The 14621-nt window shown below is 38.0% G+C and overlaps 1 protein-coding gene and 1 long non-coding RNA gene across 8 annotated transcripts in view; one reads left to right on the plus strand and one right to left on the minus strand.

Moving 5' to 3' along the window:
- Positions 1-5619, minus strand: part of LOC117753339 — a 30862-nt gene extending 25243 nt beyond the window's left edge. The window contains exon 1 of the long non-coding RNA XR_004612234.1: positions 5508-5619. This is a non-coding gene — a long non-coding RNA (uncharacterized LOC117753339). The remainder of the gene's footprint in view (positions 1-5507) is intronic.
- The window catches only part of LOC117753330 (potassium voltage-gated channel subfamily C member 1-like), a 49038-nt gene extending 34829 nt beyond the window's left edge, over positions 1-14209 (plus strand). For 3 of the 7 annotated variants that reach the window (XM_034571366.1, XM_034571365.1, XM_034571367.1), the window contains one exon: positions 3045-3764. In XM_034571366.1, coding sequence (XP_034427257.1) covers positions 3045-3202 — 158 coding nt within the window. In that variant the 3' untranslated portion in view covers positions 3203-3764. Of the gene's footprint in view, positions 1-308; positions 1831-3044; positions 3765-9024 lie in introns of those variants that run through there. The other 4 variants (XM_034571368.1, XM_034571372.1, XM_034571371.1 and 1 more) reach the window with 3 other exon arrangements.
- The last annotated feature ends 412 nt before the right edge of the window (positions 14210-14621 follow it).

Here is a 14621-nt window from a genome sequence, read left to right on the forward strand (position 1 = left end):
AAGAAAGCAACAAATATTTCAGAAAAAGTCAAAATCCTGGATCTGACTGAAATTTAAATGGTTCTTCCTCGAACAATACTTGTTCTTCCACAAAATTTCGTTGGAATCCGTCCTGTAGTTTTTGCATAATCCTGCAAACTAACAGACGGAATGATTGAGTCTGTTATTCGTTTTAAAGAAACATGCTGATTTCCTTGGTAAACGCTAGTCAGAATATTTGCAGTCTCCCTCTCTCTGTCTGTGTCTTCCCTTCTCCACAATCTCCTCCTCCTGTGATTAACACTCATTCTCCATCCCATCCCCTGCAGGCCGCCACTGCAGTGCAAGTGTAACTAAAGTCTGACTGTAGGTAGGTACGCACCCGCTCCGTAGTGTAAATGAAGTGTGACTTTGGACGGGAATTATGTCATCACTGAATACAGTGACAGGCAGACTCGCCGCCACTTCCCCTGACAGACAGACGGGTCCCAAAGCACAAAGCCCTTGTCGATGTTGTTGTAAATATAGTAGTTAGCAGAGAGAAGGAGGTAAGGTAGTGGACCATGACCGACGGCAGTGCCTGAGACATGATTACCTTCACAGGATAAGCCCTTTATTGTCGTCTCCGGAAACTTTCTCCGTCTTGAATTTTACAAAGCAGCTATTTAAAAAAAACAAAATCTGGAAAAACAAACTAATGAACAAATCTCCCCTTCTTTTTTAAGGCAGCCAAACCAGTCATTTAAACTATTTGTATCATAACACCATCAGAACCACGTCACCGCTCTTCATCAGTTCCACCTTCATCTTGTCAAAAGACGGGAACTCATCTTCTCTCTCTCATATTTTACTCATGTCGCACTTGACAAGTGTTTCAAACCCTTTAATTCCAGATGTAAAGGGGACAAATAAAGGACGTTTAATCAAAAAGCAACAGATCCAACATTAAAGCCGGGACTGAATAATCCAAACACGGCCCCCCTTCAATGAATTTTTCTTTTTAAAATCACGTGAGCAGTGTGTTATTCTGTATTTTTTCTTTTCTCTCTTTATCCCTCTCTTACTTCTCAGCATGCTGCATGCTGAGTTTTACAAAGCACCAAGAATAGATCCAAAGGAATCTCTCAGTAGAAACCAAACCCTTTGTTGTAACTTCATATACAGATTTCTCAACCTTATGGTTTTGGAACTCGCTTAACACGTACGTTAAATCTGTGCATCGTCTTTCACTGTTAATCAAACATAGCACACAAGTAAAGCTCTAATATACAGAGAGTTGTATTATACATGTAAATACTACAATACAGTAGATGGGCTATTTTTTGTACTGTATATTTTTTCACCCTCTTAAATATATAAAACTGTTATTTTTAAGGCAGAAAAGACATCAAAGTTGTTTACATTTGTTAATAAAAGATTTTTAACTCTAAACTATATATTTTTAAGTATTTTGTCTCATACCAGTTGGACGTTCAAAAAGTTTTTCTCAAGATGTCAGTCGGTGATATCCTTGGTTACCTTGATGAGTAGTTGGAAGTGCACAGTCTGTTGCTAAGAAGCTGAAAATGATTATTTTTATCTTGTTTTTGATAAAGTATCAGAGACAAACACATTTTATTTCACCAGTTGAAGCATCAATATGAAACAGCAGCAAATTATATGACTATATGATCGACAAACTGAAAGAAATTGAACTTGAGAATGAAGCAGCACCACAGATTGGAACCCAGACAGCTCCTCGGCAATCTTTGCTTGACACGCAGCCTAAAGAATCCTGGTGAAAATGCAACATCAATATTTTTACAGGCTGATGTGTCTGATCTAGTCAGGACCAAAAAACAAAAAAAAAAGGTACTTTATTGTGGTATATTTGAGCAGGAAGGCACAAAGGGTGTCACTCTGTACCAATGGGTGTTCTTTGTTGTGTGACTGTGGCCTTGTGATGGTTGGAGTTTGGCACAAATACACGCTAGAACTACAAAATCTTAGCTGATACAACACATACCCCCAAAAAAACTCTAAAACTCCACCCATTATAGGTCAGGTGGCCATTGTTGGGGGAGAAGACTTCTACCTACCAATGGTGTTTTTTCTTATTCACTTCACCTGATGCAACAACACTCCGTCAGCACAGCGCTGCCCTCTCTGTGGCCGCTTCCAGCAGTGCAGGGGGGAAATTCATTGTGTGCATGCTGTGTTACACACTGAGAACGAGTGGGAAAGGACACACGGGCCAACCTGTTCCTGCAAACTCACCTTACGCAGTGGGAGTACGATTTTAACCCGTGTGTCATTTCCCACTGCAAACAACATGTGAGCTGGCCTCCACCACAGGATTAGGTCAGGAGGTGTTTTTTAAACGAGTCGACCATTTGAAGTTTAAAGGAACAAAAAGCAAAAAAGCAAAATGGGACGTTTATGAAGGGTAATGCAATTAAATGAATTCATTAATGGTTTATCGCTTAAGCTTTTTCACCTGAAACTTCATGTGGTCAACTCCCACACTGTGACATCTGAGTATTTGCTACTGTGAGTTTGTGGTAAACTGTGTAATGGTTTGGGCTGAATAATTGTCTAAAACACCTGAACATCGCTCTTTATTATTCACTTGATACGATGTCGGGTGATTTATTCAATGAGCCTCCTACAGCTTTTAAATTTCGTAGTGTCTAAGAATCTTTTGCTTTTCTGTTTTGTAAAAAAAAAAGACATATCATAACTCGCATTTTCTTGTTCTGTCCTGTCTTGTCTGTCCTGTCCGTGTCTGTACTCGTTTGTCCTCTATATGTCTTTTATGATTTGATAACATTTTCTATTCCTTATCCTCCATTTATACTCTTTACTTCGTTTTGCATCTTTTCATCTTGGTTCCTTCTTATAATATTACAATTTCATATTTACATTTCAATATGTAACCTTCATAAAAAACCAAACAAATATGGAACATTTCCCATAAATGCCCAAATGTTTCACCTATAATTAATTTTATTTGCATACAAAATCAAAACAACAATACATAATATAAACTAATGTACCAATCGTTGGTTAAAATTATTTTCCAAAAGCAACGGGAAGCTACGAGAAGTCTCGCAGTCTCAATAACATATCAGGAATGGCCGGGTCTTCCCTGCGGCTCGCTCCTATCACTAGCCCCCCCTTTGAAACCTACGAGGCCCCGGGACCACTGCGCCGCTGTCGTTCCCCCATCCCGTCTATCTTGTAGCAGAAAGGAGGGTTGTGATTGGAGGATAACAGACGCAGTGGATTAGCTACGGACTGATCGCACCGGAGCCTCCGTTTGGATTGTACACGTGCAAAAAACAATAGCAATAACATAAAATGAACTTGAATGTAGGAAGAGTGACCCTTTGTCTTGTGAATCCAATGGTTTATGATGCATGCGTCAGGTTAGCTGATGGGGGTCAAACACATTTTTTGTTTTAAGGGTTCACTTATTTTAGATCATTAGAAGATATGTAAAATAAATGAACATGTTTGTAAATAAGATAGTGTCAGAGGTTAAAAAAACCCATTATGAAAACATGCACATTTACATTTTAAAACTAAGTATGTCGATGGATGACCATTTTTTTTCGTGTGTCATGGACCAAACAAAACTGAGCTCACGACACCGTCCAGAGAAATGACCGCGAAACAAGCTACTTCAGTTCATTTAGCCAAAGACAAAAATACATTTATGGATTAGATTGATGTTGAATAGGTTTCTACTTTCTGTCTTTGGTGAATATTAATGTATTTACAGTCAATCATGTTTTGTAAATCTTAAAAAAAAAACAGACTGACAATTAATTTAGAAACTCATTGTGATGACAAATGTCAGAACAATGACAAATGTAAAAAAGAAAAACTAAGATTAAGTGGAAAAGAATAAAACTATTGTACCATAAGAGCCATTATCAAGTGTACAGCCTAACATGACGTTTGAAAATAGTATTTTTTGTTTCATTATATTGCTATATAAAATCCCATATGCAGTTATTCCATTACAATGTATAGTAAAAGGTCTATTAAGTCATTTTATTAAATTTATTTTTAAATGCATTTAAATGCAATTACAACAATCAAACAAAGAAACTAAATGTTAGCGATGAAGGTAGCTGAGCTAAATCCCGGCATGTTAGTCAATATAGAGGCAAAGCTAATAGATCTTAGTTAATAGATCACGACAATAGCTCGGGTTCGACAAAATGTTGTTTGTTGGTCAGAAACCCGACATTTTGAAGTATTAACAGTTGTCTCATGAAAAGTAAAATGATAAAAAGCAGTTTTTCTGCTAGTATACAATTCTGTACATTAACACACCAATCCATGTAATTGTGTGTTAATGGCGACAGATGGAGCAGTAAAATACCAGATTTATTGTTGGAAATTATTCCCTTGATTTTGCAACTGGCGGCAGTTGAGTATGACTCCCTGACTGGCTTGTGCCTTGTTTATTTTCACAACATAGCTATCAGATCACAGAACACATTATATTATATTATATTTATATTATATTTATTGATGGTGACTGACTGAGGGGACCTTCGAAGGACAACTCACGAGGACAAATGCAATATGTAACCCAGGCCTACAATTCTTACAGAAATCCAAGTGCAATGTATTTAGAAAACGACAGCAACTAACTAAATACAACCTAAAAGGAAAATATGGATGGGTATATAATGCAATGTATAGTTCAAACAAATAAAAGCACTTTAAGTTGGCAAAATATTTCAGAAAACATTATAAAACATGTGGGATCACATCATTAAACACATCTAATAGATTTTTTTTAGCTTTTCTTTAAATATCAGTTTTGCTTCTTCTTCATTGTTTTTTTTTCTTCCATTACTATAATTTTTTTGTTCAACTGTTCATCTAAAACACATAAAAAGGACTAAATGCTGGCTTTTAGTTAAAATGTGAAAAAAAATATGACCTTTGCCTCAATAATGTATCATTAAAAAAATATCTTTGTCAATTTATTCTTTATTTTTGTAGCTGAGGACCTTCCTCATATGCCATCCTCACATGACATTAGATCTTGTGTTTAAAGTTGAGCAAAAAAAGATACATTCACATATGCAATAAACATGCAATATTACTTTATGCTGGAAAACATGCTGTGCACATACATATGTAAATACGCAGATCTATTTTTAATTCTAAAAATGCACAGACTTGGTCGTCGGTCTACTTCCTCCCTTTGATTTTTTAGATCTTAAAGTGTTACGATGACATGAGCCATTTGTCTTGTTTTATATTTCCAGTTACTGGTCCTTCAGACTTGTCGATGTTGTTGCTGCCATTTTTAATTGTTTTGTAACAGTTTTCTATTTTCTCCACTTGTGTTGGTAACGTGTATTTCATTGTATGCATTGACTTTCTGTACCACCTGATTGTCTCGCGTAACATTTTCCAAAAGAGAAGATACAGTTTTATTTAACTGTCCCTTTCGTTCTTGAACACAGAAATGTAGTGAGACTGAAATCATGAGGAACAACTGTAAGTGCTTTAGGACCAACATTTGTTGTTTAGATTGTTCTTATTATAATACATGGTCCTGATTGCCATTTTGTTTAAAAAAAAAAAAAGAATCAGTGTGCTTCCAGACTCATCAACCCCCTCAGAACTTAGATATGCAGTATTGTGATTGACGGTGACAGCGATCACATCTCTCGAATGTTTTCCTGATGACTAGAGTGTAAATGTCTCATTTAGGAAAGATCCTACATCACAGTCACTGGCTTCATCTGATACAGGCCTTTGAAGGCCACCGCACATATTTTCAGACTGAAGTTACTAATAGTTGTGTGTATACGCAATATTGTTATATTTCACCATCATGATGTCAAAAAAAAGAATTTACATTATTTCCGTGTTGTCTGAAAATATCTGAAACAGCATGCAGTACTTTGTTCGTCCAGTGACAGCAGCTCCTTCATGTATAAGTACAACCTGAACATGTACAGATAAGAAGTAGGGGAAACTCTGGGATAGAACATTTTTAAACTGATTTAATTTGCAGAAGAAAATCTTTTTGTGAGCATTTAATGAGAAGAGATTGATTGGCCGGGATTTAGTCCACAAAACTAATCTTAATCCACATCAACAATCCTGAAATTTGGAAAAGAAATTAAGGTTTTGTTTTGCCAGCGTCACTTCTCACTGTGCAGGAAGACTCATTAAACCTTTCAAGCGCACATGCATACTGTATAACCTTAGAGTGACTCCACAATGTGGACGTTACAGTTTGAAGATACTCTCTTATGCTTTATTTGGAGTGCACATTTTCTCTTAAATCGTAGAAAATGTCCGTCCATCCTCGACATCTGCGGTGAAATGTTTTAATTTAACGCTACACTCTATTGTCGGCGGATGAGAGGAATAATCTCAAACACTTAAAATGTACTATTATAAGAGTACTGTCATATTTGCTTTGTATTGTATGCAAATGGTTTCTGAGGAATGTCATAACTGTGGTTCTGTTGAGTTTTAAAGAGCCACATCCCATAGTTGAGGCCAATGCAAATCACCTATGAGATTCTGAATTAAACGTTGCTTACGTTAACAAAACAGGCAGATGTTGTAAGTGCCTCTATGAGGCCCGTTTAGGTTCTAATGTCAGTTTAGGAGTTCATGTAAGAGCTAGATTTAACTAGCTAAACCTTCAGAGCGTTAATGCTAAATAGGTCAGCGGTTATTATTGAATATGTACATATCTGTAACAACACATGTGAATACATTAAAGTCATATGAAACTAATACATCAATGTATATTTTGTGAGTGCGGGCAGCAGGTTGTATAATAACCGGTTCTAACAGAGTTTAATGATTTGTCATCAGAAAGGTTTTAAACTGTATATTGTGCCGAACTAACCTAACTACACTATTATATTGTATTATATTTTATTATATATTTCCACTCACTGTGGTTATTTTTAAAGCAATCTATTATTAATTAAGAAGTAATGACCACTAACTGGAACATTTTCCTTTGGATTTGTGTTGTTTGCCATGGGAACGTGGGAGTAAATGCACTTTACTGTATACAAATGAACAGTAAATGTAAATATTGTAATGGTTGATGCTAATGTATCCTGAAATGGAGTGTATGGTTATATACAAATATAAACTAACTTTGACTTTTACCATATTTAAATTTAGAAAGCATAGGGAATATGACCCTGTACTTTAAGTATGGTCTTTAAATATGTAGGAAGAAGTGGAGAAGATGGTTAAATTAGCTTATGATACCCATCCAATTAATGCTATATAACCAATGTAATGCATTGATCAAAGTTCATCAAGAAGCTGGACCAGAAGTCTTAATTTTGTGCACAGTAAATAATACATGCACCACCTTCCACAACGTTTATATGTATTTTAATGTTAGAAGACCAGGACCTCAAGACGAACTTATGATGGGATTCAGAATACCTCATATAGCATGTTTTATTCTGTTGGTACTTTATGTATTTGAGCTATATTATAGGGTAATTTGGGAATAAGAATACAGTACGCAATGTGGTGACTTTGACCTACATCAGCCTGTAAGCTCTTGTGCTTTACAATGCCAGCCTGTCCCAACACAAAGGCTGCTCTGGCACGGAGTCAGGACGTCACCGGTGCCAGAGCAAAGACAGAAAAGTCTAGTTTATATCCAAACAAAAAGTGCTGCGTTACTCTCCAATGATGGATTATGTGGTTAAACTTTAACAAACATATTAGGAAAGTCTGGCACCAAAACACATCCCACTTAGAACATTAAAATGCTATTTTGGTGGTTTAGCTATTTTGGTGGTTTAGCTAATTTGATTTTTCCTCACAATGTAAGCCACAGTTGTTTGGAGGATTGTACGAGGGCCTGTACTCTCACTTGACTACATGCCTAACATTTAATGTACTGCTGCACAGTGTCTTGCTTTTCTCTGGAGAAAAACTACAACTACACAGTGGAATTATACAGAAGAAGAGGGGGAAGCCAAGAACGGACGGGAAGAGCGAATGTAGCCGCTTTGAAACATGATGTTTATATCGTGGGGGTTACTGTGAGCGGGTGAGACCAGAACATAAGTGTTTAATCTCCCAGTAAATAGTGCGTAATGCCAGCACATATGATTTGAGAACTGTTGGCGAAGAATACAAAAAAATGCTTAATCTACCATTGTTCGCAAACACTTTATCGAATCGGCACCTGTGTTTGCTCGGTGCGCAGCTTTATTTGGGGGTTAAGCTTCTTGAAATGGTGTCAGCCAAGTTTTTGTTTTTGTTTTACAAAGTGGAACAAATGTGAGTAGCGTGATTGTATGTGTCCATCCGTCCCAAAATGTGTCTTTCCATGATGTGTACATATCTGTCAAATGAAAGTGTTTGCACATACGTAATGCACATACTGACACACACACACACACACACTATATAGTGAATAATCATCATCTCCCAATCACCTGATCTTCACTTTTAAAAGCTCTGTACACGATTCCCTCCTGTAAAAGACGACGGTTCTGTTTGTTGAGGGTTGGCAGGGGGGGGGGGGGGGGGGGGGGGGGGGGGGGGGGGGGGGCACGGTTCTGGTCAGTTGGCTGGCAGCTCCTTTCATCCAGTCTGTTGTTTGTTCTTCTAATGTTGTCAGCCGCAAGTTTTAATGTCGCCATTTCCTGACTTTCTTCTTCTGCAGTAACATATGTGCTGATGTTGTATGTGTATGTGTGTGTATGTTGGAGACAGACTGTGCTAGAGTTGTCCTTACACTTTAAATTTGTGCACTTCATTCTGACATGCACAGTTAACCAGCAGTTTACAGGTAATGGTGATCCCTGATTACTTCCCTATATTGTGCACAATGTTAGTGACACTATGAATCTGTGTTATGGAAAAAACATGTAATTGGCAAATTCCAAAAATATCACTTTAGATTGCTTTATATTAGTCGAGCGCTTCTATAAATCAATCTAGATACATGTAATGTCACAAGTTTCAATTTTCCTGTGTGTTCTCTGTGAACTCAATATTAATGACTCTCTGTTCTTGTCTTCACAGTGTTAAGTTTCTAGCATTCGCCTTCTCTCTAATGAGGAGTCAGTAACCGGTAAACACAAATTTGCGGCGGGAGCCACGTAAGCGGCGGGTGTGACGCGGATGGACAGTTTAAAGGAGATCTTTTTGGGGGTGACAAGAGAGCGAGAGACCAGAGGTTAATCATGAATTTATAAATCACATGGTCTTCTCCTCACATTGTTACCAAAGCAGCCTCTTGGAACTCCGACCACACTTTTGACAACTGTCTGACCCTTTTTCTTTTTTCCTCCTTCTTCTTTTTTTGTCTTTTTTCGTCTTTTTTCTGGCAAACTGACTGAGCATTGCACTGACACACTTTGGGAGAGGAAAGGACTCCTGATTACACATTCCAGATGACCACACTATACTCGCCATCTTGTATGATGACCAACTCGGTACCATCTACAGTGCTGAACCACTGCGCAACTTCACAAATTCCTGAAAAGAAACAAAAAAAACAAAAACACTTCACAATGGACTGAATGAACTATGTAGCATCTCTGCTAACTTATTGTAGCATTTGTTGGCTGGGAAATAACTTGACGTATTCCATCATCACCCGTTTTCGAAGAGAGAGGAATTTATGCATACAAGGGATCTTTTAGATGTCATTTTCCTCTTGGGTTCCTTTCCAGTGAAGAAAAAAAAAAACATATATATATATATATATATATATAGAGAGATAAAGTACGTGAGGGACAAGGGTTTGGTCTCACGCTCGACATTCCAAAAAAAAAGGTAATTCCAGTGTTCATGAAATCAATCACAAACGCACAGTATCGAATGACACTCATACAATTCCTCATTCAAGTTTAGCACTTGCATGAACCTATGTCTTCCATTCACTTCTATCAGACTGAAACACTGCCCTCTTCACGAGTACCGCGATAATCAAAACACCACACATGAAGCACATGTAGCATCAGCTCAAACAAATCACGTATGGCATTTACTGTACATCTAGACTCACCCGAAACATGCACCCCGTGAGAGAAATGGTGGAAGGAGACTTCTCTTTATCTCTCATGTACTGACGCCGGCTTGCCCAAAAGATCCACGTGGGATACCAAAGGTCCTGTAGCATGCACTTGCTGGATGACCTTCTGTAACTTGCTGTAGATTAGGAGATTCCACTTAGGATGAGATTCTGAACAAAGTCATTCCTCTAAAAGAACATAGTCCTTTAAATGCCATTAACATTCCACCACTATATGCACATTTAAATATTAGTATTTTTCCCATGGCGGACTGACACAGCGCTCAGTCTTGAGGAGCAAAAAGACTGACTCGAGGAGAACAAAATCCTAGAGACAATTGTTAGTCACTACTGAATATCCCAGGATATTGTTTTGCCTAAATTACGAGGACGCCCCTATCACAAAGGCACTTTTTTCATGTCGCATAAAACTGCCCATTAGCTGGAAAGTGTGTGCTATCATTTCTAAAGGGACCAATCAGATACCCGTTCCCCCTTAACACAAAGGCCGACACTGCCAATTAGGCACAATAATACTGCCCCATCTCTCTCTTGTCCCGCTTGCTGCCAACGACTGCTTCGCCAGCAAGTCGATGTCAAGATAAGGATGGCCCCCGTCCGGGGAGCCCTTAGGCAAAGGGGAAGATGAGACGAAATGGACCAAGAGTAGAGCGAGCGCGTTGGAAGTGTACAAAGAGAACAAATCTATATTTTGATAAACAAATCAACTATCCATGGCTTTGGAGAAAAAAAGTTTCTGAGCAGAAAAGATCCAGAATGGAATGATTAAAAAAAAAAAAAGATCAGATGCAAATGTGAATAGAAAAATTGGGCATCATGAAATGGAGTCGAAGTCCTGGAAAAAAAAAGGATGGGGAGCGATTATTTTGTCATGAGGGGTGGACGAAGAGAGACAATGAGCGATGACAGACTCTTGCCTATGAAGACACGGGGACGACGAATGACGGACGCTGAGATAAACAAGTGATAAAAAAAAAAAAAGATAATGCATTTTTGTAACTTTGTTTACCAGCATGACTACTTTGCATGACTGTCTTTTCTGCAAGCCCTTAGTTGAAGACAAGGGTGCTAGAGATACAAAAAAGTATATATAAAATGAATTTAAAAAAATGTTATATGCAATTAATGTTTTAAAAAAGATTATAATGAAAGAGAAGAGCTATATTTTGTTTTGAAAAGTTAAAAAAAATGTGAATATTGAAACATGTATGTTTGCAAAGTACACCCTGAACTATGTTTTTGTTTGATGAAATCTCTCTGCTACTACTGCCCTACATTCCTCATTCCAGTCGTTTCAATTGTTTTACTTTGTGACGCATTGAGCAGTATATTTTCTAACCATCCAATCAACAGCGATCATCGATTCCAGACTTTGCCAAACTATTGCATTTTGCGCAAAGGATGTCACAATTCACCATTGGTTTTTTATTTTCCTTCCTCGAATCATTTGCACAACTACCGTAGCAGCAGCAGCAACAGCAGCAGTTCTAAAACAACAGCTCTCCGTACCACAACTTTGACTGCTTGATTAGTACTCATGGTTTGCTTTTTTTCTTTGGCAATAATACAAGAGTTGTCACCTGATTGTAGCAGGGCGGATGGAGAGCGTCCGGAGTATCTTCAACGCCTCAGTGTTAAAAAGAGTCTTAAAGGCCTTGGATGTCCCACGGCGGGATTTTGCTGGAATAGGCAGTTCTGTTCCTCCAGTCCTACGTTGAAACATAAGGGTACGAGTGCAGGTTATCTAATAAGGATCAATAAGAGACTATGAGAGACGTCGTACTGTATTGGCCAACAGTCAAGAGAGATTTCCGGTTTGCATGGAACCAACTGCCATTCCAAAGTCAGCGTCTGGTTTAAGGGACTCAGGTGTGTTGATGGTGTGCGTGGATGTAGGTGTTTTGCTATTTTCTTTCTAACATGAATTAATTCTAGTATATAGACGACGATAATGTGAACACCTCACAGTGATGTGTAAAAAAACGCATGCATTATGACTTGATAATCTCTCGAGGGGGACCTATCCCCATAGTCTTGACATATCCCCTTAGCCTCCTATCATTGTTTGTCATGAACCCAGTCCTGATAACTATGAACACTGTGCCGTGTCGTAGAGCAGAAAACGTCTTCCTCCCAGAGGCAACTGAAAAACTACTCGCACTCGCGGTGTCAGCATGAGTGTGTAAGGTAGCTCGTCTTCGTTTTTTTTAGATGGTCAGGTCTTTGCATCCGTCGTTACCCACGGAGTTACCGTCATGCAGCTGGCTAGTTGGCAGCTCATCACAGCACACAACACAGTTACGTGAGCACCAATCAAAAAAGACCCAGAGCTTCCAAAATGATGTCAGTGAAGTACTTTAACTGTTGAAAAGATGAAAAGAGGAGAGACACCAGTGTCCACCGATGGGGAGATTGATGTAAAAAACAAACAGTCTTGTTAAAAAAAAAGCATCTCGTTGTTGAGTGCTCTCCGAGCACCTCATCCTTGGTTTGGTATTCCAAGTGAGTTTCAGGCCCTGCTGGTTCAGGGCTCAGCTCAGGCAGCTGAATGGTCCTCCGTCCATTCCTGATACATTGCAGTTGAAGACTCACCAGTATATGAGACTCAATAGTGTAATGTAGACTACAGAGACTTCAAGTATTGTGTTGGGTCTACGTTGGTTTTACAGGGTCTAGAACTTACTTTTGTCTATTTGGCAAAAAAATTGTCCGTGGGATTTTGTTTTGGTCCTTTTTTTAAACCTCCCGATTTCTGTTCCCGTTTTGGAAGGCATTAAGCAACTACAGCTTGGATGGTCACAAAGACGTTTATGAATATTTCAGAGGAAAACTAGTGGCGGTGCGCACACTCGCAAAAGGTTTGTGCTTCACCCTGCAGTATTTTTTTGTGTTTTAACGGCCAAGTACTACTGTCTTTTTCTTTCTTTGTCGCTGTTAAGTTTGCCATCTCTTCATTCTCTACATCGTGACTGCTCTGCCAATGCCAGGCTGAAAAAAAAGATGTCTTTCCTTTTTCTATTGCATAATACTGCCATTTGATTTAGTCATGTTGAACAGAATGAGTTACAATGTCCAGAGTGCTAAGTCTGTTTTATTTTCTCGAAGTTTGCAACCTGTGATACCATGTTATACATTTCCTCTGTAACACTCACGTAACCAAAATAACAAAAATTGCTTTACACGGTAAGTAGGTGCCACTGTAAACAGCTCCTATGTGTAGTAACAATATTATGACACGTCCTCCAGGTGGAAGGTGTTATGTGGTCCTTGGATGACACATCCTTTCACGATATCAAATGTATTTTCTTCATGTGCCTGTTTCTGTTCAATACGTTATTTTGTGTGTGTTTTAATTGAGGACACTGTATGCAATCTGCACCACGAATGCCACTGATCGACACTTACTGTACGCTCCCTGAGACACAGACGTTCTGTCATCAGTCCAGATGATTGCAACCACGTGTGTACAGTGGCTTAATGGCTCTCCATAGAGCAACTTAGCAATCACACTAATCTTTAAATTTCTTTTTTGATTTTAACAAAATGATTAATACCAGATTAAATGTTATCATACTGAATAGATTTTACTAATATTTTTAATACCTTATTTTAATTAGAAATAATGCGACAGACGCCATACAAGTCATACCGATATACATACATCTTATATTACAGACGAACATCATGCATCCACGTAAGCATTCCAAAGATAAAAGATGTGTGTTCATTTTACATGCCATCAAATTGTGTAAAACAGACTTAGGTACTAGTCCATTGTACTGCGGTCTTAGTAGGAGAGTGAATGGGGAGAAGAGGTGGTCACTGGAGCATCTGGTTGTGACTTATGCCGGATTTTATTTTTGAAATGTTGGAACACAAAGAACAACCCATTAAGAACTGTATAAAGTATATTTCAATGGAATGTTCATGATCTATCTTTTTATATTTTGAAGAGAAAAAAAAAATAGAAACATATCAATAAAGTGTCATAATTGAACTTATTTCTACTATTGAGACTTAAAATGTATGAATGTCAATGCGATCTAATGTGAACTAATCTCCATAGCAGCTTGAATGAATAACTGATTAACAGTCATGAGATGCTTTTTCAGAAACATTAAAATTGCTTAAAATCTCTGAAATGAACTTAAAATAAATAAAAAAGTGACATCAGCGGTGTGTCATTTTTATTTTAAGGATTTATAACTGATGACATGTGCGCTGCTGTACACAGTGACTGATACTATTACCTCCTGTGCTGACTGTCATAGTTAACATCAGCCTGTCAGGAACACAATACCACAATACAGTGATTGATTTGATCTGATTTGAAGTGAGGAGACTAAGAAACTTGATATGAGACACAAGACAAGTGTGTTTGGATGGAAGCATTTCCAAGAAATTGTCAAGTTTAATCTTTAGCCAATATTATTTTGAGCTTCCATAGACTCGTCACATAGTGGTAATCTATAATTTTGAGGTCAACTGTAACAGTGTCCTGATATTTGAGCACGATGAGGCTATGTAAGAGACGTTTTACTTGCTCCATATCAAATAACTGTAACTCTAACTTCTTATATTC

The sequence above is a fragment of the Hippoglossus hippoglossus genome, chromosome 19, assembly GCF_009819705.1.
Source record: "Hippoglossus hippoglossus isolate fHipHip1 chromosome 19, fHipHip1.pri, whole genome shotgun sequence".
In the NCBI taxonomy this organism is placed as follows: Eukaryota; Metazoa; Chordata; class Actinopteri; order Pleuronectiformes; family Pleuronectidae; genus Hippoglossus; species Hippoglossus hippoglossus.